A 27870-nucleotide genomic window follows, 5' to 3' on the forward strand; every position below is an offset into this window, starting at 1 on the left:
AGATAAAGGAAATATTCATATACATACAAGTTGCTCATCAAAGACATTCTTATATCGAATCAAGGACAGTTTCACTAACCAGCAGCATATTTCACGGAGTATTTTGACTGTTTCTGTAGGCCAGAGGTAGATAAATGAAAGAAATCATGCCATTTATTAATGTACTGATATTGTCATACTACCATATGTGTGTTTGGTGCTGAGAAGGTCGTTCTGCAGCCACCAGATGGTGCTGAAGGTTTTAAAGATGAGACAGATCGGCTTTGAAATCCCTGAATTACAATATTCAGGCTCTTTGGTACAATGGAAAATTACAACAGTCACCGCAGACACACAGTATTAGTAGTACATGTATTTTGTTTTAAATCTCCATTATATATATTCAGTCAATCCATAGTATTTGCCATTCTTTATCCCTTCCTGTGACACTCAGGTAAGTGTGAGTAACCTCAAAAGGTCATATTTGTGTTCACAGCTTTACAGGATAATGTAGACTTAACATTTCAAATAAATAAATAATAAGTTAATCCTTTATTGATGCCCTGGAGGAGAAGCTAGGGGATCCAGCTGCCTCACAGGGTAAATAATGATTCAAAAATAGAAGTAGAAGAAGGTCTTGCTGAGTTGTGGAAAATTAAGTACAAACGTGGAATGTGTAATTGGTGTTAAGGTGCAAAAATGTTCTTTTTAAATTTAAAGACACTTTGGGGAAAATTTTAGGGAATGTAACATCAGAAAATGTAGTCTGTCCATTGACAAAAGGCTCTTACAAAAAGAGAATGAGTAACACCAGGTACCTGCACATGTTGAACATTTGGCTGCCGACAGGTAAGTTTTTCTGCTGTGTTGGCAGGTAACAACTCATCTTAAGTTTGACAGAAACGCCGCTGATGATCCAGTTGGTTGTGTAAGAATATTATTGGCCTGAGGAGTTTCTCAAACACAGAGTATCAACAATCCTATAACATACATTATATGGCCAGTAATATATGGACACACCTGTTTGTATACAGTATAAGGACGACCTTTCTCTGTGTCCTGTTTTCCCAGTTTGGCGTGGAAGAACTGAGGCCCGAGCTCAGCCCCGTCCATCGCCTCTGGGATGAACTGGAGCGCTGACTGTGAGCCAGACCTTATTACCCAACATCACTGTTGGACGTTGCTGCTGCTCTCGAGGCTGAATGAGAACAATTGATGGAATATAAGGCAGTAAGGCTCTCAGCCAAGCAGTTCATAAAAATAAAAGTTTGATTTTGCAGCTAAGTGGCAAATGCACATGATCTTAATATTGAGGGGGACTGTTATCTCAGAGGTCATACAGGTCAGCGTTTGTCGTCGATGAGAAGCAGACCTTTGCCGTAGTCACGGTATTATTGCATGATAAAGATGTTTGTTGGAATACATTGCCATACATTTGTACATCAATATCCACTTAATGGAGGTGCAAGGTTATTAAAGAGGTATTTAATCTGAATATACAACTTTACAATAATTATTTATTTAAGTAATGGTCTGTGTGTCTTCATCCGAACAGCGATGAAGTGTGATCTGCTGGTGCAAAGGGGAAAGGGTGTGACATACTGGTCAGCACTTCCTATTCACAAGTTCGCAGCCATGACCAGTGGTAGAGGGATGTAACATAGTTTGTCCTTTTCCACACGTAGATCCAGCGAGCTGTCGTCAGGTGGGATGGATTGAACACCTGCAGAAACACGACCAGACCTGCCTTTGCTGGCAAACTACTGTTCTGAATCATGACATGGAACTTTTGTATTTGTTTCCCCTGAATAGGGAAGACGTCTTTTTCTATGGAAATCCATAAGACGAGTTGCAATCCATTTTTCCATTCATGTGATAACTGTGAGCGAGATGAGGGATTTGGCAACATGGGGAAGTTTGTGCACTAATGCAATGTTTAGGATAGAGCTGTTAATACTTGAGGCTGCGCACGATCCTGGCATCAAACAGGTGATCTACAGACACTCCTTTGTTCCACTGCATTCACATGAACCCCCACCGCCTTTGCTTTATTTCTCTTCCAGTAATTTCCATTTGATAATTTCCTCTAATTTCCTGGCACTCATTTTTTGCACTCTTCTTGTGCACTTGAAATTTGAAAAAAAAGATTAACTGACAACAAGTAGCTCTGCCAAACACCCAAACTGTGGAATGTAATCCTTTATTTATCCAGGAAGTTTATAGCAGGATTAATAAGTGAATGACTGACACTCGGCCTTTTAACCTCTCATATTCAAGTTTACCCGGATAAATGGGTCTATTGTGGTGTATTTCAAGTCTGTGTGTGTTTAAAACATTACAACAGATTGAAAAATGTAATTTCCCCCAGGGGATTAATAAAATACGCCCTCTTCCTTCTTCTTCTTTCTTCTTTAGTTGTAACCTCAAGGTCAGAGAAATGTTTCTCTTCATCATCTCAAGTTTGAATCCTGAGCAAAATCTAAAAAAAAAAAATTCTTTTCTTTCACAAACAGTGGACTTGAGCAAGGCATTTCTGATGATACTTGAGTCAAAGTATAGATACTCCTGGTCAAATATTACTCAACTACAAGTGAAAGTTGCTCAATCAAAATTTTACTCAAGTTAAACTACTAGAGTACTTGCTTTTAAAAATACTTATGTACTCAAAAGTACCAATTACAAAGTACATTTTCTAATATCAAATGCCCTAGCACCTTCCTTCATTACATGAATAAATTTCTGACAGGATTTGCCAGTAATTCAGCATTTTCGCTTGATAAAGTAAATGGATTCACTCAGGACGCGGGTCCCAACAAGACAAGGGCCTGAAGGGGTCAAACTGAGAAGTGAAATGACAAATATTTTGCTCAAATTTTAACATTATAAAACGACATTTCAATCAATAAAACTGCAACCGCTACAACTTCAGACAACTTCATTTAAAATGTTTATCTGGAGTGAAACAAATGTTTGTTTACGTACCTCAATGTGCTTTCTCAGGTTGGACGCCGAGCTCTTGAAAGCAGAGGTGTAGTTTGTTCGTGATAAACTCAGTGACCATTTGAAATGATAGAAATAATTTCTCATTGACTTGAGATATGGCCATGAACTCTCTCGTTTGTCAGCTTGTCTTTCTCCTGCCATCACCATTAGTGAGTTTTGTTTGAATGACAGGGGAAGAGCTTGCTTGTGCTTGTTACAGAGCGCACCTGGATGACGTATTTCTGCTTTCAAATCAATCCCAGTTGAGAGCGGGTGCTGATTGGTTTCCTTCTGTGAGGAAAACAGCATGTGGCCAGTTGCATTTTAGAAAAGAAAAAACAGCAACGGCTGACTTCAAAGCTCTGCTTCGCCTAAAAGTAACGCGTAACGACAACCTTCCTAGAAATGCTAGTCTAAAGTACAATATTTGTCTTTGAAATGTAGTCGAGTGAAAGTCATAAGTTTCCAAAAGAACAAATACTCAAGTACAGATAATCAAAAAGAAGAATCTCATCAAAGTGAGACACGGTTTTGTTTCTAAAATTTACAGTCAAGTTTTTCTAATGAGGAGAAGTACATTATCTCAACGAAAGATTATAGGTCTGCAAAGCTGTTTTAAATGTATATTTCAAAACTTTGAGTTTGAATTAAAACTCAAAAATTTAATGAAGCCAGTTGCTTTGAACTTATGAGTTTTCTCAACTCTTTTTGCAAAGTGTGTTATATACTAAACCACCTAAACAAGTTTGTCATGGTTTTATGTTACTATGAAAGGCGAGTGGTTTAAGCTCACAAACGATGTCAACTGAGCAGCAATTTCACAGCCACAAAAGCTCAGACAAACTGGATCTGCTTGATCTTTTATTACCTTTTCTCTTCACCTCGATCGAGGCACCGTTAGACCAGCAGGTACAATTACTATTTTTGTGAATGAATTCCGGTGACGTTGAAAGGAACAGCTGCTTCTAGTGTAAAAAAAACAAAACAAAACAAATAGGTCTGTTGGGATCTTTTCCATAATGCTGTCGGGTGCTTATAACAATCTGAGCCTGTCCAGGACAAAAACAAGCACTTTCATTTGGTGTACTTGGACAGACACAGATGTCCCCAAGGATCGTGTTGCAGCCACTGTAGTCTGTTTTAAAGCTGTTTGTCGGAGAAATCAACGGAACCAAAAACTTCACATATTAGTCATTTAGACAGCAAAATACATAAAAATAGTACATGTACATACGGAAATTGCCCTCAAAGGTAATTCCAACTTTTACACAAAGTTTACTCTGTGCAACGATTCAGACCACTGAGCAGGACATAAACAAAAAAACTCCAGTCAAAGCATTTACTGCCTTATGCACAATTAAAACAAATTTCCCTGTACAATAAAACACACTTAGAAAAAGTGAAAAAACATATATATACATACATACACACATACACATATTCTTATTTTTGCACATAGTATGTGTAGTACAAATATAAGAATATAAAGATACAAGAGATATAAATAAAGATATCAGGGAGATTTTAGAAAGAACATAAATAAAATAACTGAGGAACACTATGTACAATTACAATTTTCAGCATTAAATCTACATTTCTTCAAAAATTTACAACAAATAGTATCAAAGACTGCAGAAAATAGCATCAAAAGTCTATCAAAAATACTGTGCAAAATATGTCAAAAGCGTTATGTTCATGTGTGAAGTATTTCAAAAGTCAGCTTCCATAAATTATATGTTTTCAGTTACAAGTTATTTTGAAATAACTGATTCATGGGAACAATTTAAATTCCCAAGGTTGGCAGGATTTGTATTGCGACAAATTTTCAGGAAAATGACTCATTCTGTCATGAAAGACAGTAGTGTCCAAAGTAAAAACACTGCTAGGAGGTAGACATGACTCGATGGTGCATTTGCTGACCGTGAAGAAGCATCTTAAATTCAGGTTTTTGAGAGTTGGTCAGAGATTCTGGATAAAGGAGCTAATATGCACTTTGGGGCCCCTAATAAAACAAAAGTTTACAGTCATGGCAGCATCTCCTTGAGGTTTTGCTGCAGTGGCACTTCATGCAGAAAGTCAAATTCTGCAAATGAAATGCTCATAATGCACACAGTATGCTAACATGCTGATGCTAAGCTGGTACAATTATTATTGTCCTCTGCAAAAAGTCTGTGCTTGCTATTGTGTTTATGTTTGGAAAGCTGAAAGGAAGTGCGTGGGCTGATTTTCACAGAGAGCTACACTGAGAAACAGTGCTCTCTTTTTCAGGAATCATGATCACATTTGGTTTTATGGTCCTGGGTTTCAGGATCATTTCACAGTTACACACAGTCGCACCTGGCAGCTGTCCAGTACAACCACAGTTTGATCTGCCAGCCACTGACCACCTCCATTCTTGGGGTTTAGCGCCTTGCTCAAGGGCACCTCAGTGGCATTAACATAAATGGAGATGGACGACGTGTCCCTACTTCAGCCAACTGTATAAAACTGAAGCCAAAATATCCTGCATATGAGCACTGCCATCTTGTGCTGGTGATGCCATGTGGAGCCAGTAATCAGAGTTTGAACTATACTTTTGTGATGTGAAACCTGCTTTTTATAGCATGAAAAACAAATTAGACCAGACCAAGTGGTATCCTTTATACAATTATGTGAGTTTTTAGTGCAGTGCCACATGAAGGGTCAAAGGTCACGGGTATTCAATTTCTGCTTTGACCCCTACGTGCAGACATTTTCCTGGATTCTCTGAATCTTTTAATGATTTTATGGACTGTCGATGGTAAAATCAATAAAATCCTTACAGTTTTGTGTTGAGAAATGTTCTTTAACCGTTGGACTATTTGCCCACGCAGTTTTTCACAAAGTGGTGAAGCCTCAGCTCATCCATGCTTGTGAATGATTGAGCCTTTCAAGGATACCCCTTATATACCCCATAATGAATAATGAACACCTGTTACCGATTAACCTGTTTACCACCGGATCGTCCCAAACAGGTGTTTCCCAGTCTTTTGTTGCCCTTGTTCCAATTTTTTTGAAACATGTTGCAGACATTTAATTAAGAATGATTCTGTTTTAATTTACTCAACGTCCCAACTTTTTGGGAACTGGAGCTGCACATCAACATGTTAAGAACTACCTGAAACGACAGAAACCATCTTTGGGGAAATTTTTTTTGATATAATGTTTTAGTTTGGCCCATTTCTTATCTATTAAAATGAAGGGGAGTGGGTCTATGACGTATACTGCAGCCAGTAACTAACTCAAAATGAAATTGTCACTCTCATTAGAATGAAGAGTGTCATCGACAAAGAATGATAGACATGATCAGGAAAAACAAGATTTTATTTTGAAAAAAAGTCAACAATAAAAGAAATCTGAATGTCAAATAAACTGCCTGAGTAGTTCATTTGTTCAGAGTTAGCTTAGTTAGCTACACACTCGTACCAACAGTCACATTTAACATTTTCTTCCACAGTTATTGGTTTTCTAAAACACAAATACTACAAAAATATAAAAATCCTTCAAAAAATATTTTATTTTAATTGCAACTTGAACATAATTTTATAAAACACAGTGGAAAAATAGAGACTTTGCTCTTTAATAACACAAAGAATCACTTTGATTATCCTCAGAATTGTTGATTATTTATTTATTGGATTAATCCACCTCTTCTCCTCCCTGACTTGAAGTGGTCCACGCTGTTCTTGTTGCTGAAAGGATCACAGGTCGCTCATGCAGATTACTGTCGCCTCATTACTTTGCAGTGTTTGGCCTGTAGTCACAAATATTTATCATTACACTTCAAACTTATGCATGAAATGCGGTGAATTTTACAAAAAAAAAATTGTTTGCAAATTGCTTTACTGTACAAGACTAGAAAAGGAAGCTCCATTAGCTCTTCAAAATAAAAGTACATGGACAGATACCAAGAAGAGATAGGGACAAAAATTAGAAGTGTTCAGTTGCAGGGTCATAATTTGTAGAAAACATGATGAAAACTTGCTGGGGGGGAGTCAGTGATGACAACACTGCAAACATGTTTTCTCAAATACAGCTGACTTTATTACAAACTTTATTTGACTAGAAAGTTTTTTTTGTTTTGAATCTTTACAAAATTACCTCAGTCAGTTTAAAATCTTAAGACAGTCCAGACACTAACTTTTCTAAGTTAAAACAAATAATTTTTCACAGTGTAATATCTAAAGACAAGGTACCTTGTAGTTGATTTTCTTGCAGTTCTTCTTGCGGTTGTCCACACGATTCACCAGGTCCTGGACCCACGGCTCATCAGAAGGCACGCAGAGTTGCACATCCATTCTGGTCACCAGACTGCAAAAATGCCAAATCATTGAGGTCAGCGTTAGAACGTGAATGTGACAACTAGGGTGTGTTTCCATATTGTGAGTCCCATAAATCATCCACTTCAAACCACCGAAACTTACACTGTGGCATCAATAGAGCAGCCCTGCCCGGCCAACTGCTGATGGTGGTCCACAATAGCCAGCCAGGTGATGGTTTTGTTTTTGACCCCCAGGCAGCAGTCCATGGGTATCTGCGCCACTGTCACTGTGAACAAGAGAAGATCAGATGAGTTCATGAGTTCAGTGCATTGACACACCTCACGAAATTTAGTCTTTTGAGTGCCACTCACAATAGACTGCAAAGGTAGTGACATATTTCTTCCCAGAGAACAAATTCAACAGCTTAAATCCATGTCAGTTATATTAAATTACATTAATCATCAGAGAAAGTATCCAAATGTCTACAGAAGTGTCGCAAACCACCGCTGCAGCATAATCTACTTCTCCATTCCATTTAGTGCTTAAAATCTCCAGTGGAAGAGGTTTATGCATGTATTTGCTGAATGATGACTGATACTGAGCATATGCAGCAAAGGGTTGGTAGCTGTTGCACCCATTCGTAGACATGGCTTACCGTGCAGGTGACAAAAAAATTCCCATTATTATTATTATATTGCTATTTTTCACCATCAGTGACTTAAGTGTAATTGAAAACTACAGCAAAACAGTCTCTTTGTTAGCATGCACATGGTCTCATGAGGTTATTATCTTATGGGGTGTGGCAGACTGGCACTTTCCAGCCCATCAAACCTTTTGGGCGGTGAGGGTTTGTAGCAGGAACACAATAGGGACTGTAGCGAGAGTACAGATGTAGGAACTTTTGTGTGTATGGATGGGGGGGAAGACACTGAAGGACGGACCGCCCAGAGTTAGAAAATAAAGTTGATAAAAGTCTTCACGATTGTCTCCCGTCTGTTACGTGTTTTCAACACAGGAATAGATCCTGTTTCAGGGACATCTGGTTACAACTTTTGAGATTTTTTCATCTCAAGTTTTTTTTTTTTTTTCTTTCTTGTTTTCTTTGTACACTGTTGAAATTAACTACTGTGTAAAAAGATCTCTCTGGTTCTTGACATGATTAAAGCTCTACTGGTGTTAAACAATAAGCTCATAAACAGCTACGAGTAGTATAAAATAAAATCATTTTTCATAGATTGGGACTTTAACTCCTGAATCAGTTCCCAGGGGGAATTTTATGGAAGAAATTAGTGGTTTAGTGCCTTGCTCAATACACATTACGTAGTGACGTCCTCTCTGCATGACAAATGCAGAATATACACACATTGCAACACTTCCACACACACACACACACACACACACACACACACACACACAGAGAGTTGTGAGATGTCGTTGACAAACAAAAGTTGCATCACTGGCTTTTGTCACTTGACTGGGATTTCCAGCAGCTAATCTTTAACTTCCACCTCTTGTAAAGTAGGGGCGTAAGAATGGGGAATACCAGCACGCCCTGCATGACGAAAACTCAGTTACCACAGCCTCAATGTGTTTGCTTTGCTCTTTTGCACTGATAAATAATGACAAAATGACACTATTTATTTTTCCTATTAAGTGCTGCATAGACTGCAGCAAGAAAGCAATTAATTGAAACAATTCAAATTCTTAATATCTATTTTATGTTATGATGTGTATATTATACCTCACCTCTATTTACAATTTGTTTGTTTTTGAAATATATTTATTTATCTATGGCTACTTCTGTCTGCTGCAGCAGATAGCTGTTGCATGTTTTTTAAATCCTCTTCAAGGGTTTCTTTCATTATCTCCTTATTTGGTTTTATAAAGAGTGTAATATGTCATGTAGACAACAGATTTTTAAGTTTTCACAGACACAGCTGTGATTTTGGACTGGAGAAATAAGAAGACATAAGAAATGCAAACTCGTAAAGCTGAATTTTCAATTCAAACAAAAGAGCACACACATGTATTTAGATTTCAAACATTGCCTCATTGAAGAAACTGCTTTTGGAGCCGTTCCAAGTGGATTTGTTCAGATAAATTACATCCTGTTATCTTTTTCTCCTCAATAAAGACTGATTTGTCAGTGGCTCATACCACAAAATAGCAGCATTACCGTTTATGTCTGAGCCAAGGAGGATGCTCGAAAAAAAAAAAAACTAACCTGTGCAGCAGCAGGTGATGAAGAGGATGCAGAAGAAGAGCTTGGCATCACCCCACGGAGCCATGTCTGGTCACTGAGCTGGCGAGGCTGTCTCTTAGGAAGATTACTGGCTGATGAAGAGCCTGTTATTCTTCTCCTTTAAGCAGTAGTAAAGGAAGTGAGGTGACTGTCTGGTTTGGCTGCCCTTATATAGCAGTGTCCACTTACTTTCACTTTTCTGAACTCTTCAAACCACGTCCCATCCAAGCCACGCCCCAAGCCACGCCCATATATAACACACCCACTTTGATGGACGATGCGGTAGCTTAGGAAGACAACATAATTTGAAAAAGTACATGTAGATATTGGTATTTTAGCAACTACTATGCAGAACTAATCAGGATACATTTTTTAATTTATTCGCCATGATGACACTTTATATAGACAGAATGAGTCTGAAATTTGTACATAGGTATATTTTCTTTTTTTACGGCCAAATGTAAAAAAAAAAAAGAAAGAAAGAAAGAAAGAAAGAAAAAGAAAAAAGAATACGGACCTTTTTATGTGGCCTCTCCCGACTCAAACTTTCCTCCAACCGTAACTTTCTTCTTCTCGCTCACTCCCTCATCTGCTCCATACTATACATTGATATGTCTGCTGTCTGTTTCTCAGGTGGAAGCTCAGCACTGCCCCTAGAGGCCTGGAGCACTTCCATCGTATGACTGGATATGCAGCGATTTCCTTTTGCATTTGTTTTCCTATATGCAGCCCGTTTCTGTACATGTAGCGTTTTCTTTTCGTATTTCTTTTCCTATATGCAGTGCGCTTCTGTACATGTAGCGTCTTTCTATATATGCTGCGCGCAGTTGCCCTTGTCGGCCACCATAGAAAACCTTTAACAAGTCAAACATACTCATTGACTCCCTTCCAATGGGAAAAACCCTTCTTCTTGTGTGTCTCTTATCAGGTCTTATTTCCCAGCGCTTGTCAGACAAGTACTTCTAAGGTAACAGGAACAGACTATCACACTTTGAGTCAGGCCACCTCCCAGTCACAGGAGCACTTCTCTAATCTTGGAACAAACACCAGCACTTTGTGGTTTAACCCTCAGAGAACCATTGATCAACATTAACACCTTAATAGAAAATCATTAACTACACTTTGTAACTCAATGTTATACTTGTGTTATACTGTAGAAAAAAAGCCTTTTAAAAAAACTTTTAAAATGACATGGCCATGAGGTTGTTTTTATGTGTCCCATTGGATCCCTTTGGACTATTTTTGGTTTCTATTCTAAGAAAAAACACAACACACAGGAGACCAAGTTTGTGGACCCCCTGCTGACCTATGCTCTAAGTGATCGCATATGAGCTCTGCTCCCTGCCTGTATTTTATTATTTTCTCATTATTTGGCTATACACGCACACGCACACACACACACACACACACACACACACACACACACACACACACAGGCAGAGCCAGTCCTGACGTCCATAGGACCCTAAGCAAAATTCTGCTAAGGACCCTGCTAACTGACACAGAGAGCCATGTACCATTTGCCACATACCCCAGTGCTTCCGCCACAGTCCTCCCTCCCCAGTTTGCTCCATTTGTCGGTCAAAGAAAAAGATGGAAGAATAAGATGGAAGATGGAAGATGAATCTAGAAGATCTATATAGAACAGAATGAGGTACAAAAAACAATATTTAACTTAACTAAATACATTTACATCAAGCACTGTACTTGTTTTGTACTTCACATGAGTTTTCTGACTTTTTAGAGATACATGGTTCTCACAGGACGGTGATGCTACAGACGTTTGATAGTCTTATAGACCATGATGCATTGCTGTAGATTAAACTAGCCAACAGTGGTCTATAAAGGAGTTAAAATGAGCTCAACCATAAACATCTACAGCAGTAAACAGCAGTAACATTACTGCAATAATATTATTCCAAAAACATCAGACATAATAACACTGACAGGAACATTTTACTTCAACATGATTATTTTTACTTTAAGTGCATTTATCTGATAATATTTCCAGACTTACCTCAGCAAGGTTTTGTGAATGCAGGACTTTTACTTGCAACAAAATATTTTTGCAGTGTGATATTACTTTTGTTTCAGTAAAGGATCTGAATACTTTTCACACCCCTGGCCACAGAGACACAGACAGACAGACTGACTGGTCTCCACAGAGGCTGCTGCGGGAAAGTGCACATGTACATATGAACACATGTTCACGCACGGCGCGGTTATCTTCTCTGAGCTACAGATTATGAACACCGCTGCATGCAGGCACTCATCAAACATGATAAAATAGTTTTATTTCATTCTCACTTCTGTCAGACACAAAGTCGCAGAGCAGCTCTGGATGTTACTGTGAATGAATAATATGAAGTTTACCTGATTGCTGTTTACCACGTTCACTCTTGATATGTTATTTTCTCTTTAGTTCTGCTTCATCCTCTCATTAAAGTTCTAAACACTGACACCCACTTTGACACGAGGGAGAGGCCCTACGCAACTTGTGTAGTGTGCGGTTATGGCAGAGCAGGCTGAGGTTCTCTTTGGCTGTATTCACACAAAATCTGGCTCTGTGTGGAGCTGTGGATGTACTTATTTTTTCTTTAAGATATAACCACTGTGAACCAATCAGAAAACATATTATTTCTCTGATTTACCACTCTGTTCTCACTAACACTGCTCCCTCACCTCACTCACTCTCTACCTCTCTCTCATTCATTCAATTTGTACACACTTTGAATGGTACATTTACAAATCCTTCTACCTTTAAATCCCATAGTGATCTTTGCACAAAACCAACATTCCTTGTCAACCGTAATTTGGTTATTTATTTTTTTTTTTACAATAAGGATCTATTTTTGTTTAAACTTATCTAAATAATATTATCTAATAATAACACTAAATAATGTCATTTGAATTACATCTTTTGCACCTTTTGAACTTTGAATGATGAATTAGTTTTTCCTATACTTTCCACATTATTGCAATGCAATACATGTTTGTTGTGACAAAAGTATCTTATACATTTTTTATGGTTATGTTTAGGCGCTTGTTTAAGGTTAGGAAAATGAAAAGATCATAGTCTTGGTATAATATTAAAATGTAAACTTAACCATGCCATGAAATGAGGCCCAGCGATGTACACTGTAAAAATTATGTTAAGTTACATCAAGTCATGCTAACATTACAATATTACATTCATTATATTTAACAAGTTGACATAACACACTTAGGTTACTATGAAAGGTTACGACAGAAAACTTTCTGAAACCATACTATTAGGGCTGTTAAGGAGTAGTATTTTACTTGTGGGTAAAGCAAAAAAAAAATTGAGTTGTAAAATGTGAAACTTTTAAAGCGTCCTTCTTTAAATTCAGGTGGCTTTAATGCAAACTCTTAATTTGAAAGCAATCAGATTGTTAAGCACATCTGACTTTAAAATAAAGCATTGACTTGATTTGAAAAAAAAAACTTCATGCATTTGTGTGTTATTAATTGAAGTATTTTTTTAAAAGTTGATCCAACAATTATCTTTTTTCAGTGTAGATTATAATTACCCCCTTTTTCTCTCTGCATTAATAAAGTGAGCGACTGCACACACATTATTATTATTACTATTTTCATTTTACTGAAGCGAGGGTAGTCTGGGATTTTTTGGAAGAACAGGGGACGTTTTTTTTTCCTCACTCGAGTTTTTATGCAGTGGAGGGTAATTTTGCACAGTCCCTAATGTCAGTCATGTTGATTATTTAATTGTGATATACAGCTGTGCTGCAGTTGGTTCTGTTGTGTGGCACTGTGAAGTTTCTTACGTATGCTGACGAATTATATCCATATAAAAATTCATGCACTCATGCACTCTATAGGGCACACAACTTGCATATTCCAGTTTCTCAAAAACATTTTCTCATCCTAACAAGATAAGATGCCTGGTTGTCGTGTCACAATGATATAAAAGCTAACAAATATGATGCTGCACTGTTAGCACAGAACTTGACAGTGACTTAACTTTTTTTTTTTTCGTACAGTTTGATGTTACTTTTTAATTGTAGTTTGACTAGACATGGATCAAATCAAAAGCAGAACTTAGGACAAACACTTGCATTATTACGCAGTTTTAATTTACTTCCTTTGTTCGTTTATTGTGATGTGAAAGATGACTGAAACCTCTCTGGAAAAACATTTCCAGGGAAAGTGGTACAACCACATTTACATTAAATGTCTGTAAGAGACATTTTCTCTTCCCCTTTTATCGTATTGAGGAAGTTGACAAAAAGTCCGCCTGAGCTGTGGTATTTTAATGTTGATATAAAAGGGACTAATATTTAATTACAGATAAACTGCTGCGACCGCCTTATTGCTTAATCATCACCAAGTGCAAATGGAGCATTTACAGAGAAAGTTTCAGTTTCTTGTAAATTGTTTTCCTTATCTGCCTGTGGCATTTGCACTTTTGGACTTTCCCTGCTGAAGCAATTACAGGAAAATAAAAGGAGTTGATAGACCTGAAGTATAGCCTGCAGGGAAGAATCTGGAATGAATCCAGGACGGCAGCACTGGTCCATGGGATCTGGCTAAGGACTGTGTGACTGAGTCAGCGTGTTAGTGCATATCTATATTCTTCTGGGCTGACGGGAAAGGACATGTTTTATCATCCCTGCGGTGCCTCTTAAAACTATTTCAAGTAGAATGATTGTGTGTGTAATGATCTTGTGAAGATCAGTGTCCAAAAAGTTCAATGGTCATGCAGCTTAATTAAAGCAGTTTATTTCTTTATTTGACAAGTTTTTATGATGTCTTGATTAAATTACACTTGAGATTGAAATGGAGTTAACAGAAATGTAGAAGAATTTGTACTTTACTTAAGTGTCTATTTTTATTGCAACTATTTACTTTTACTCCCTACGTTTTAATCCAAATATCTGTACTTGATATTTCTCACATTTTCAAAATAGGCTCATTACTTTGGTTTTATTGCATTTAAGGGGAGTCATTGATTGTTTTTATTTTGCGTCACTGCCTCCTCCTCAACTTTCAGCCTAAATTGATTGCAGCATGAATGAAAGCTAATCAGGCAACGCTGCCTAAAACAACGGAACGCATTCAAAGACATTCCCTGTCCATGGTCTTAACTGTTTGAAGTGACCCACCCTAAAAATCATGAGTCTCATGAATCGAGAGAATCAAGAATTCTCTGTCAAATCTAAAAAAAAAAAACATACAGGTAAAGGGAGCCTTCTCTGTTGATATTATAAGCTAATTTAGCATTTTATTTTGTAATGATAGCCAGTTTACAATGTTTGCAAAATTTGTGATGTTAGAAATGCAATGAGTACACTTTTTCTGAGGCCTAAGGACAGCTAGTGCGTTAGCTAGTTCTCACTTTTGTTGGGAAAAAATATGCTCTAATTCTCCGCCAGCTGTGCCAATAGACCATCAAATTCCACTTAAATGAATTTAAAAATACATATATTTTTGGCCACGTGGGCTACTGCAACCAGAATAACACAATAATGACAAATTACTTTATGTTGCAGAGCTTTTTAACCCAAAACAGCTACCTGTTGCAGCTGAAAATGACACAGATAACAAATAGGAAAGTGAATCAAAACCGTGAAGTTGTTTCTGTAACACCCATACAACAATGGAAGATAAGGGAAACATTCCCAGGGTAGTGTTTGGCCAACAAATGAGGCTGGCGTTGCTATCAGATAGCTTACTCTGTCAGCTTTTGTCCTGGTTAACTCTGTAGTACAGTTCTGTGCTTGATGAATGCAAGGACAAAACCAACAACAATCAGCTAACTATTTCCATCAGGGGTATCAGTGACCGATTTGAACTGACAGATAAGTTGCAGAGTTTGTGCTCAGTGCACGGCTAAACTAAAAAATATATAGAAAGTGCAACAAAAATATGTCAATAATAGAAATTTTAAAAAGTACATTTTCAGAGATACTGGGAATTTCTTGCAGTATTTCAATGTTCTAGTGGCACTGCTATGACAATATCGGCCCCAAGCCAATTTTGGTTTGCGACCCACCCACTGTGCTATTAAGGGTGTATTTACTCAGAAAATTGAAGCTTGCAGACCAGGTTAGCTCGTTTCTGCTTGTGAAGTGGAAACTTGTTAGCATAGCTTGCTAAACTTTTTGTATTAGTGAGTCAACATATAGAAAGTCAGTCAATAAAGAAAGGTGTTTCAAACCATTTTTTTGCTTTAAGTACCAGTAGGCTATCAACATTTATAAGTGAAACTTGAATTTCTTCTTAAATTAAGTAATTACAGATGTGACCAATAATACGTTAATATATGTATATTACAAGGCTTACACTTTGAAAATCATCATCTGTCCTTTATTACTTACTAACATCTGCAGTTATTAAAGTCATAAATAAATGCTCAGGGAGCCGTGATTTGTTTACGTGTGGTCTGTGGTGACCTAACGATGCCCCACATGCATTGCGGGAAGGTCCACAGGATGCTCTTGGATATTCGGTTGTTTTGTTGGCCTTGAGGACAGTTTGTGGCTGTGAGCCCAGAGACACTATTCTTTCATGAGAAGGTCAAATGGTACAATAGAGTTGGAAGGACTTCCTGTCTTCAAATGCTCTGAAGTCCCAGCTTAGTCTCTCAGTATTCACACCAGAACTGTCTTGTGTTTAATATATTAATATCGTGCTTATTTTTAATGCATTTGATTATTGTTTGCCATGAATTTTCAATGCATTCAGGGAGCAATATCTAAGAACTGCACATCCAAAAATGATAACTACAGTCCAAATAGTGAGTTGGAGCAATATACTGTTCATTAAATGGGATGAAATCCTACATGATGCATACAGCATTGTAATTTGATAACAAGTGATGATGAGTCGTCCACTGTAAGATGATCAGCTGTTTATAACTGTCAGTGTAAAGCTAGGCCTGTTATCCTGAAAACGAAAACCCACTGCTGTGAAATAACACACTCTGGAGTTGAAGGTCAGTGACTGCTGGCTTTACTCTCAGACTCCCTTAACATATTGTTCAATCGAATTGTTACAAACATCTACTCCTTCTATAAGATTATTAATGATTTCTTATGACTCATAAACAGACACTAAACTCAATAAACATACAAACAATAACATGTTACAGACTGGAATAGAATTTTCAAAGGACAGACAAGTGAGTATGTCATCGTAGCATGTTTCCTTAACCTCTGATGACAGGTCATGGTCATTTTATGATTTATTGCAGTAGATACTGTTTTTTTCCAGATTTCTCCTTAAACCACATGAAAAGATGACAAAGCAGAATCAGAATTCAGTTCTTCCTAATAATACCACGCTTTAGAGATGAAACCAAAACCAGTAGCAGTTTCTGTACCAGAACAGTCCTTAAAATGACAGTTCACTCCCAAATAAAAAATACATATTTTTTCCCTGGCCCGTCGTGGTATTTATCCATCTAGATTTGTTTGGTGTCAGCTGCAGAGTTTTGGAGATATCGGTCAAAGAGATGTCTGCATTCTCTCCAATATAATGGGACTTAATGGCATTCAGCATTCATTCAAAAAATACAGTTTCCAGACATCATGACACAGTCACTCAAATTGATCTACAGACCTTGTTGTAAGCATTTTCATGTGGAAGCTACTTTCTTTCTTGTAGAAATGAAAGTAAGAAAGAGACACTGGTTTTGATTTTTTCCATGTCCGAGAAAATACTGAGGATACTTAGCAAAATTAAGATTACATCATTTTTATAATAATAGCCAGTTTACAATGTTTGCAAAACTTTTGATGTTAGAAATGCAATGAGTACACTTTTTCTGAGGCCTAAGGAAAGCTCGTGCGTTAGCTAGTTCTCACTTTTGTTGGGAAAAAATATGCTCTAATTCTCTGCCAGCTGTGCCAGTAGACCATCAAATGCCACTTAAATGAATTTAAAAATACATATATGTTTGGCCACTTGGGCCAGTGCAACCAGAATAACACAATAGTGACAAATTATCCATCTTACCCTAAATTAAATTTTAAAGGCCTTTGAAAGAACACAGATGTATCAAGCCAAATTGCAGATATTACATTATATAACTGAGTTTGGCAGTGTCAGCATCCTGTCATATTTCCTACATGGGGCCTCCTGGACTCCAAACAAGGAACAGAGTCTTCATCTCGCAGCTGAACTGTTGCTCTTCTTGGCAATTCCCAAGGAGTAAAAGCATCTCAGGGGATTACAGAGCTCAACACTGTGCAGCTCAGGAAAACACATTCATGTAAACAAAACCCCAGCAAGTGAAGTAAACCACTTACATCCCGTAATTCACATTTAAAAAAAAAAACAAAAAAAAAACAAAAAAACAAGCAAATTGTGACAGACATTTAACCGCACATGCAGCTGATAGGAATACAAATACAGAAGCACTGCAAGTCGCACACAACATAGTGAAACTGAGCTCCAACACAAGTTTCCGTATGACATTGAAAATGATGCGGAAATTTGACGTGATGCACCGCTTATTAACATTGCTGGAAGTTTCTCTCAACTTCGGAAACAGCTGACAAAACAATCTGGGTCAATCAAGGTCCCCTTACTTGCCTTTTTGAGGAATTTCGACTGTATCCCAGCCTTCATCAGCAGATTGAAAGCTGAGAATCATGGCAAGTTTGCACATCTATAGTTCTGGGACAAGCTCCAAATGTGACTTAATTGTTAAAGATTTGCTCTGCACTTTGCACTGCGCTCTCCTGGGAACCAGCAGGAAATCAAGCATAGTGTTCATTCACGCTTGCAGAAGCTGATTGGCATCAGCTGTTTCATTCATGTTTCACGTCAGTGACTCATATTGAGAGCTTGGCACGACCATTAATACATGACGCTTTTCACAGTTACTCTGTTCACATGCTCATGTCAACACCATTTGCTCTCTCCACCACCCCAACATCCTTTTCATGTGCTAAGTTTTGTTGTTATCGTTACAATGTCATAACCATTTCCCACGGTCGATTCCTTGCCAACTTACGATGTTTTTTTTTACTTTTATTGAGCTCTTCTTTTTTCTAGTTTCACTGTATTTTATGTTTATTTCCTCTGTTTTTATTCTTATTTTATTGTTGTTATTTTGCATTGGTTTTGCATTTTATTCTAATTTATTTGCAGAATCTTTATTTAATTTAAGATTCATGTGTTTTATCTTTTCACTCATATCCAGTGAAAACCTGTGCAGACGATGCAGTCATGAGATGGGTTTAATAAAAGGCAGCAATCTAAATTTAAAAAAACATCAAGTTTTATTTTAAAATAACTCAACAACAGTTTTGACACAACTTATCTCAACATTTTGTACAAGTTTTGATTGAAACAGCATTGAAATTTTAGAACATGATCATAAAAGATGAACACAATATGATTAGAACAAAAATACACATTAGCTTTCATGGTCAGTGTTAGTTCAAGGCAAGTCAAGGCAAAATTTTTCTCATTTCTATATTACATTTCACTCACAGGCATATAAAAAGGAAAAGAAAAGGGATTGAGTTTTCCACCACAGTCACCACAAATGAGAAGAAATACTTACAGAACTGTACATTAAACTACGTTTGGGTTCACTGGCGTGAAGGCTCATAAAATATATCATCATAAATAAGATGAAGTGATGATTCCTCAGTGATCTTACAGGTCTTTCGGTGTTCAACAGTATAACATGGCCACTCTGAGACTCTGAACAGAAATGGAAATGATTCTGGCTTCTGGCCTCAGCTCTCAGTTTGCAGTGGAGTTGGTTCTTCTTGATCTTCTCACTCTTCTTTACATCTGCAAAAAGGAAAAACAGTGATAGTTAGTGATAAGCTTGAAGCTTTTAAAGTGAAACACTTTCGGAATAATTTCCAAAGTACTGTAAGAAAAATAAAATGGTTGTTTTTAAAAAATTATTTACCTGATTTATTGTCTCTGTCTTCTCTTATCCAGAACTTGGATGTGCTTTTTCACCCAATCTTGCTCGCTGGGGTGGGAGACACACAGTATTCTTCCGCTCTTTGTAATGAACCTGAAAAAGCAGATGAGAGACAAAGAAGTGAGATTAACCTGCAAAGTGCAAGCTAAAAATAAAAATCAACATCCACTATCTGCTTTCATTAGCCTGACTGTTTTGCATATATTGCACATGGATGCTACTTACGCCGTGGCACTGAGTTGGCAGCCGTTTCCACCATCCTGAATGATGTAACCATCAATAATTTGGATCGGCAAAGGCTTAACAGCTTTCTTCAAACAGCAGTCCACCACAATCTCACCTGTAGGAAGACGGAGAAACAAATTCGTCAGGCAGAGTATGAAAACTGACAGAAAATGTAGAATGGAAGAATTCTGAAATATGTTTTTACTGCGAATGCAAAATGCAAAATCTCTTACCTGCTGCAAAGTGAACACAGATGACACCCAGCAAGAGCAGAGCTGCAACTCGAGAGGCCATGTCTCCGTTTCTTCGTAGGTGTGGGCTCAGGTTGGCTGTTTCAGTGACTCTCTTCAGGAGTGTGAAGGTGTTGCAGTGAGGTGGAGAACGGCAGGTGTATTTATACCTGCATAAAAGAAAGTGAAAGTATGATTGACTGGAAATCAGTGAAAGTTGCCAGCAGATTCACACGTGCCCAGTCAATTGCCTCTGCACGCCTCCTTTCCCTTTGAGTTCTTGCCAAAAGGTGCTCGCCTGAAGCAAATATTTTCACGACAAATACCTTTCGTGCGCCACACAATCCATACATCCGTTATACTGGGAGAGTCTATACATTAGTGCAAGCACAATTCATACTGTCTGCTTTTTATTTTCTACTTTGCATGAGCTGCCAATATTTTGTGCCAGTATTCATTCTTTACATTTACTATTGCAAACAAATGACTTGCAAGGACTCTGTTTCCCTGAGAAAATTCCTTGTCAGTTACAATGACCATTAAAGTTTGATTACTGCCAATCAGTGCGTGTATTGCATGATTCCCTGCTAGTGCAAAATAAAATTTAAGTACAATGGTTTTGATTTATTATACAATGTGCAGTATATAACACAGTCCACTGTGCACAGTTAGTGCATAGTATGTCATTAGGACTTGACACTCAATAAAAGTAGAAAATCATGTGAATTTCACTTCAGTGACAATCACATAACATACACACTGTACTTATCATAACCCCAAACTTTGTCTCATTATTGGGATACAGCCACCAAAAGGTACTTTGTGCTACACTCAACAATTGAGATAGCTTAATATTGCTATTTGTTAAAACTTCAGACTGCACCATATACAGTGGCAAGAAAAAATATGTGAACCCTTTGGAATTTCAAGGTTTTCTGCATGAATTTGTCATAAAATGTGATCTGATCAACATCTAAGTCAAGAGTATTGGCAAATATAATGTGCCTAAAATAATAACACAAAAAAATTCATTGAGAACAACCATAAAAACCTCATAGTGCTAGTGGAAAAAGTATGTGAACCCTTGAGTTAATGACCTCAAAAAAGCTAATTGGAGTCAGGTCTTAACATACCTGGAGTCTTGTTAAGAAAATTAGTTTGGAGGTGTGGACTAGAGCTACTTTGCCACTGTAAATAAAAATGTCTGTCCAAAAGGCTCTTATCATTTTCATACTCTGAGAAAGTGGGAAAAAATGTAAAATTGCACAATACTGAATCTCTGAACTGTTTCTGTAACCAAATCACACATTCAAGCTTCTCTATATGAATTCCTTTCAATAGCAAATGTATTTTTTTGTACTTCCAGTCACTGTGCTGCCCCTGAAACTGTTTGGAGTCCCCCTGCAGGTTCCTGCTTTGAAAACCATTGAAATCATATTCACATGTACAGTTTCATTACGTATTTAATCACTTGAAAAGAAGAATCAATGTGTTTTTGTTAAATTAGAGTGAACTGTTCCTATGTGCAGAGGTTACAGGTCCTTTTTCATCAAGGCCACTGTGTTGCACTGCAATGTTTCTGCAGTAGTCCAGAGTAGATGGTGCCTTCAGAGTTTTGAGGACACTGTATAAGTTCTCCGCTACATTTGGAAGGGGAGGGCAAGACAAGGTGTTCGCAGAATGCAAGCTCACCACAGGTTGCCACTAAGCCCTGTCAGCACACATGAAAGGGGCTGAAAGTCAAAGTGTAAATGATGAGCAGTTGTTCAGCAGAAAACGATGACCGGTGTACTGAGGAAAGCATATCATTGTCTTATTTCATACCTGCAAATGCATTTTCATTGAAACTAGAACTTCTATAAAATGTAGACAATACGGGAGATAGAGCTGAATACTCCTGCCTGACTTGATTGTCTTCAGATTACCTTCACAGCAGAGGCAGTTAAGTTTATAAATGAACTGCGCAGCGCATGGCACTCTCTCTCCTGTTAAAAGTCATTGTAGCTCACCCATTACTCTGATTGCCCTGTTCCTCCCTACAATCAATTTAAAGAGTAATCCAGCCAGATCAAACGAAAATTCATTAAGAGGAATAAAATGTCTGTTTTCTTAACGAACTGATGTACTGATCTACCTGATCCATAGTGAAAATATAGATGAGGAGATATCCTATGCCATTTGAAAGAAATACAAACTGCTGCGTTGAAATAATAAGCTATCTTGACACTGAAACTGTTTTTAAAAAGATTTTAAAAGCATCATAATCAACTGTAAATGCTAGTCGCCATCCACAGCATGATACCAGTCATTTTTGTTAAAGTGAGATTACGAGCTGGAAATTGTATTAACTTTTGTAATGAAGGCCCATCCAAAGTTACTGTGGGCCACCCAAAATTGACATCTTGGCACTGTGCCTGTTTCACAGAGTATCAATGTACGACGAGCCAGAGGCCTGCTGGTGTAGTCTGAGATTTTAGGATCTGCTTTACTGTCAGCACTTAGAATTTTCTAAGTGCCAAGAAGTGGAAGGTTGTTTGTATCGTAAATCAAGATATCGAATCTTGATCTTGTCTTTTCAGTAATTGTACATTTCATAACTGGATGTGACTGTGGTGACAGTTGGGTTCGGGGATTTTTCATCCACTGGCAGCTCTTACTGTAAGTTTGTGTGAACAGTGTCTGTGTGTCTGTATGCATGTGTGTGCATGCATCCAAGTAATAGATTCTAATCTGTGAGTGTGGGAGTTGTCAAGGAACAAGACAAACTTTTCCCGCCAGATGGGTAGGTTTTGCCAAGAGTGATGCAACAGTCAAAGCTGTGGGGCCCTGTGGGGACAAACTTCTTTCACAGCAAGCCCCTTCCACTAATATGGGCTGGTTTCCTACCAGTTTAATAGTTAAGGTCTGTTTCCATTGTCTCCATAGACAATATGCAGAGGTCCAAGTTGAATTTATGCAATTTTCTTAAAAGAATGGTTCAACATTTTGGGAATATTTATTTATGAACTTGAGCTTATTTTACAGCCCAAAACATGCAGATGGCACTCGCTTTACAGGATTAAAGCCCCCAGGCAGCATACAAAACAAGTGTAAATTCTGCATAAATGCACATTTCTCTTTCTGTCCAAAGTGAAAAATGTAGTTTTTTCCTTTCCATTGATGTATAAAATAAACAATCAACATACAATATGTTAACTCAGGAGCTTTTAAACCTCTTCCACCCTTGCAGGTCCACAGCCACATAGAAGTGTTATACATCATCTGAAAGCTGGGAGCCTGAAGATTAATTTAAGATGTACTGTATATGGACGTCCCCACCAGGTTGTATCTTATTTTTTTACTTTTGTACAGAGCCAGGCTAGCTGCTTGCCAAGTTACACTAAACCCATCCCAACTTCAACTCTGTATATAAGGTAAGAGTTAAATATTTTTACTTATTCACTTTTTTCATTTATTGAACAATAACTCGTCAGTCTTGTCATCACTGCAAGATTTTCAGCAGCAAAAAAGCTTATTGTTCAAAATGTCAAACTATTCCTTTAACACAGAGACATGTGAGTGATGATGACTTTTACATTGAACAATGTGGGTTTTTTGTTTTTGTCTTTACTTCCTAAAATTAAAGTGACAGTAGGATATTGCCGATGCTCTTCACGTATGCAGTGCGTAACATGACGTCATCCGTATTTACACACCAGTGTGGATCCATGGTTGTGGTCCATATACTTCTTCTGTTCAAGAGGAACCTGCATTTAAAAGAGAAGGAAAAATTGCCTTACAGAGAAATGACTCACTCACAAGTAACGTTTGTGGCTTTTGTGCTTGACACAAAGAACAATATCTTTTTTTCATGGTTTAGCAGCACAATGCAATCGTTTCTCTGGAAAACTTAAGCATAAGGAGGAAGTGATCAACAAAACAATGAAGGTTTAATACTGCTGAGATATTAATTTGCACATCCTGGAGTAAAATGACAACTAATCAAGGATTACAAAAATGCTCTGAATGCCCGAATCAGGACAAAAAATATTTAAAGATATTAAATTACAAAACTGAGCCTTTGCCAAATATGAAGATATTTAAAACATTACTTCTAAAACTGGATTGCACAGCAGAGTTAAGCCCTTATTAAAACATCTTTCATGCTGAACTGTCATCTAGATACTCAGACAAATTTAACCTAGACACAGCTGCAGGGCTCAAGGCCTCTCAGCAATCAGACACTACCTGAACAGTCACTTATGTCAACACACCACATGAGGCGGCATGATTGTAGATTTATTGTAGATGGAGGGTAGCGATGTGAAGCTGGATGTCTCAGAGCAAAAATAACTGAAAGTTCTAATTGGAGCGGATTCACTAACTTAAATTTGACATGTACAAAATTGTCCCTTGCCCCCTTGTGTTCTTTGGCTCTGTTCAGCACAGAAAATTAAGTTGTGCATCTGTTTCAGGTTAAGTACTTTCCACACTTGATTGTGGTAGACGACTGGCTGGGAATCACAGTTTTGAGTTTCACGATGACTGTTTGGTTCATCATTGCAGGACTAAGGAAAGACTGATATTGCCAGTTATGAACTGTGACTTTCTAACAGGCTTGCCTCATCTTTATTCCCACATAACTCCATTTGAATATCCAGATCACACCACAATCTTACTTTTCCTTTGAAGCATTGGCTCATGTGGAGATTATCACTGACCTGAAAACTGATACACTGAACCTGAGATCAAATCTGTGTAAGGAAGGAAAGTACAGATAAAACAGGTCACCACAAAAAAGGATTCATCGTTTTTTTTCCACACTGCCCACCCCCATCCCTCAATCAAAATACCAGCATCGCAACATCTTTTATCTCGTGTTTTCTGTTTCATTCCCTCAAGATGCTATTGTTTGTCTGTCCAGTCATGATTGCGCAGTACTTTCCACGGTAACTGCCAGATTCTCATCATTTTCATCCACTATTGTTGCTGCTACCAAATATGTCATCAAATTCTGTGCATCAAAACATTTGTTTTTTATGTCTCGAGTCCAAAAGATTTCCCCAAAAAAGCAGACAAACCAACATCCATATTAAGCTTTTATTTCAAATATTTTAGCAAACATAACACTGCCGCAGAGCAACGTCAGCTTTTATTTGAGGTTGTATCTCTGTTTACCTAACAAATGTAACTCCAATTCTTTAGTATATTCTGGTTTATTCTCCTAAAAAAATCTGTGGCTCTTTAGCTGCCAGATGCTAAAGCGCTTACTAGTCGCTAACAGGGCTAATAGGCTAAATGTGCAATAAAACCACAACTATGAGTTAGAAGAGGATGAAAAGTTGCAGAGAGCTGCATTGATGGTTTATAGTCCTGTGTGATTTCACTCCTTGCACATTAGTTACAGTCATCTGATTGGTTGTTGATATTAAAACTAAGTGTAACTTTAGCGTACCCAACAAAAAGTGATCTCTAAACACAAAAATGTATATTCAGTATTCTTTATTGTGGTCTGATCCAGGGAGGCATTTACTCCTCAAACCCTGTGGACAACCACATCCTCTGTAATCAACTGCCCATGAATACATGTCTCACACTGAGAAAAATCAGGAGGGGAGTGTAAACAAGTCTGGGGAACCACGTGATTTCCAGGAAAGCAAGGACAGGCTTAAAATCTGGGTTACGATACTTTGTGTGCCTATAAAATAGGTCTGAAAAAAAGGGAAGCGAGCGAAAACGATTTCACGCTGTGTAGATGAAGGAACAAAGCCCTGAGGTTGTTATAAATACCAGCCTAGTCATTCACAAGAAATCCATACTCAGCAGAAATCAAGACTTCAAACTGGCCTGTTGCAGGGTTGAGAGCAGTCTGCGCTGTGGCTGTTTTGGCAGGTGCAGACAAATAACAGCTGCACCGCTGGTAGCCAAACAGCCGTGCAACACTTAATGCAGAAAAGAGACAGAACTGGGACGAATACACCACAATCTATATGCAGAATAACCACAATCTACAAGCAAAATAACCTCAGTCTACATGCAGAATAACCACAACCTACAAGCAAAATAACCACAGTCTACACACAAAATAATCTCAATCTACATGCAGAATAACCAGTGAGCCAACACACACAATAGCAACACCCTGACACTGTGTGACCTGAATGGAATGGCTCCTTAATCGGTATCATTGGTAACACCTGTGTTTACACTAGTATTTTGTGTCAAAATGGCTGCTCTGAGAAAGGTCTATTAACATACCATATCTCTTTTGTATAACCTGCTCAAGTTGCAACTTTGTGGTGGTTTATGAGGCTCACAATGTCTGGGCCAGCTGCAGAGACTTACTTGCTGGATTTAGAGGTGCTGGGAGGTGGTTTCTGTTATCTTACCTGTTTCCCCCTCTTCCCAGACTTTATGTTAAGCTAAGCTAAGATTCAGCTTCGTATTCAATAGACAGTCATAAGAGTGGTATTGATCTTTGCAAAAAAGCAAGAATATTCTGAACTGTTCATTTAGCAGCTTGTGCATGTTGTTAGCTGACACGTAAATGATATGTGAACCAGTTAACATAAACATACAGGAGCATCGCTCTCATCCTACTGGAATATAGCGTTAAGAAATTTTTCATGGATGGTGGAAGACAACAAAAAGCCATGTCTGAGTGAAAAGCGAACAGCATGCAGGATGATCCTCTGGGAGGAATCAAGCCTGCTGGGTCTGCTCAGAAAATATATAATATCTACTCATTTTATATACGTGTGAAGCTCTCATACTGTTTTTATTGCATTTGATGAGAGGACATAACAGAACTTAAACTATGATGTATAATCTTGCAACACTGACAAAGCCAAAATACAAATCACCCCTTGAAAACATATTATAGAATAGTCCATAATGCAAAATTTGAACTTTAATTCTCCATACCATTAAAAAATGACATTTTTCTTCTTCTTCTTTGTATATAACAGTCCTCTCGTGACCTTCTCTTTGTCTCCTTTTGCTGAATGTTGCATGTTGAAATGAAACTCTGCATGTCTCGTTCTTTTTCTTTGGAAAGGAGATCAGTTTTCACTGATGTGTTCTGAATTGTCTTCACGATCCGTGACTCACTACTGTAGAGGAACTAAGCTCCCCGCAGCGGTTAACCTACATCGTTGTCGGCTGTTGATGAATAAATCCACGGATCACAAGCACCCTGCAATTAAACACAATGCACAACATCATTTTTTATGATGGCCACTGGCATGTGAAGTTACAGCAATAACATCTCCATAGAGTGCCATGCAAACTCCTAAAGTTTCGTTTTGTGTCATTGCATGCACACTTACAGTAAGCCTCATGTTTGGGCTTGTTTAATAGGTTTGAAGTGCGGCCAGTGGTGTCTGGTGTAGTTTACTGGAGTATTGTTTTGTGTTTATTCAATCATCTGGGCTCATCCCCAGCGTGGGAAATTTCCACCAGCCACCACACAAATATTGACCAGTTGTGGTTGCAGATTGCAGTGCGGCAGAACATTCAGTCATGACCTCCTGACTCAGTTTTGTGGCCCGTCTTGAGAATGTTACTGCCTGATATCTTGGACTTACTGTCACATCAACTTGCCAACTAAATTTTCAAAGCCATTGCATGTTTTCATCCACCTGGGATTTTTTTTCCCTCTGCACTCAAGGAATTTGAAGATATTAAATCTTTGTGTAACATGCATTTTTCTCTGATGTTGCTTAGTTGGAGGCTTGAAGGGTTCAGCACACAGACACACTGTTTCTTAGTTTGGTTTTAGGCTTAACTCAAGATCAAACTCTTTGGACAGGAACTTGACCTTGACTTGACCTCTTGAACAAGAAAATGGAGGTTGTAGATGGTTAAATGGAAGGCCCTCTTCTGTTTAAGAGTGCCGGTCAGCATTGATTCGATTATTAGTAGAGGTATGCATGCATATGCCGCAGGGACTTTTTTGATACCACCACTGGAGGGAGCCAACGTCATAAACTTACAGACACCACTCAAAATGGCTTTAAA

At 37.9% G+C, this 27870-nt stretch overlaps 2 protein-coding genes across 2 annotated transcripts; both read right to left on the reverse strand.

Moving 5' to 3' along the window:
- Positions 1 to 6285: 6285 nt before the first annotated feature.
- Positions 6286 to 9633, reverse strand: LOC146320060 (C-C motif chemokine 19-like). The gene is made up of 4 exons (XM_084729462.1): positions 9466 to 9633; positions 7404 to 7527; positions 7176 to 7290; positions 6286 to 6733 (listed from the first exon to the last, which is right to left on the reverse strand). Exons 1-4 carry the CDS (start codon positions 9527 to 9529, stop codon positions 6701 to 6703), a joined length of 336 nt encoding a protein of 111 aa, XP_084585588.1. The 5' UTR covers positions 9530 to 9633; the 3' UTR covers positions 6286 to 6700.
- A 9096-nt stretch (positions 9634 to 18729) lies between these two features.
- LOC146320061 (regakine-1-like) lies at positions 18730 to 23596 on the reverse strand. Its single transcript, XM_084728184.1, has 5 exons — positions 23568 to 23596; positions 19876 to 20042; positions 19643 to 19757; positions 19400 to 19510; positions 18730 to 19275 (listed from the first exon to the last, which is right to left on the reverse strand). The coding sequence occupies exons 1-4, from the start codon at positions 23579 to 23581 to the stop codon at positions 19405 to 19407; spliced, it is 402 nt and encodes a 133-aa protein (XP_084584310.1). The 5' UTR covers positions 23582 to 23596; the 3' UTR covers positions 18730 to 19275; positions 19400 to 19404.
- Positions 23597 to 27870: the final 4274 nt, after the last annotated feature.

Source organism: Lutjanus erythropterus, chromosome 10 (assembly GCF_056507025.1).
Source record: "Lutjanus erythropterus isolate fLutEry1 chromosome 10, fLutEry1.hap2, whole genome shotgun sequence".
Lineage (NCBI taxonomy): Eukaryota > Metazoa > Chordata > Actinopteri > Lutjaniformes > Lutjanidae > Lutjanus > Lutjanus erythropterus.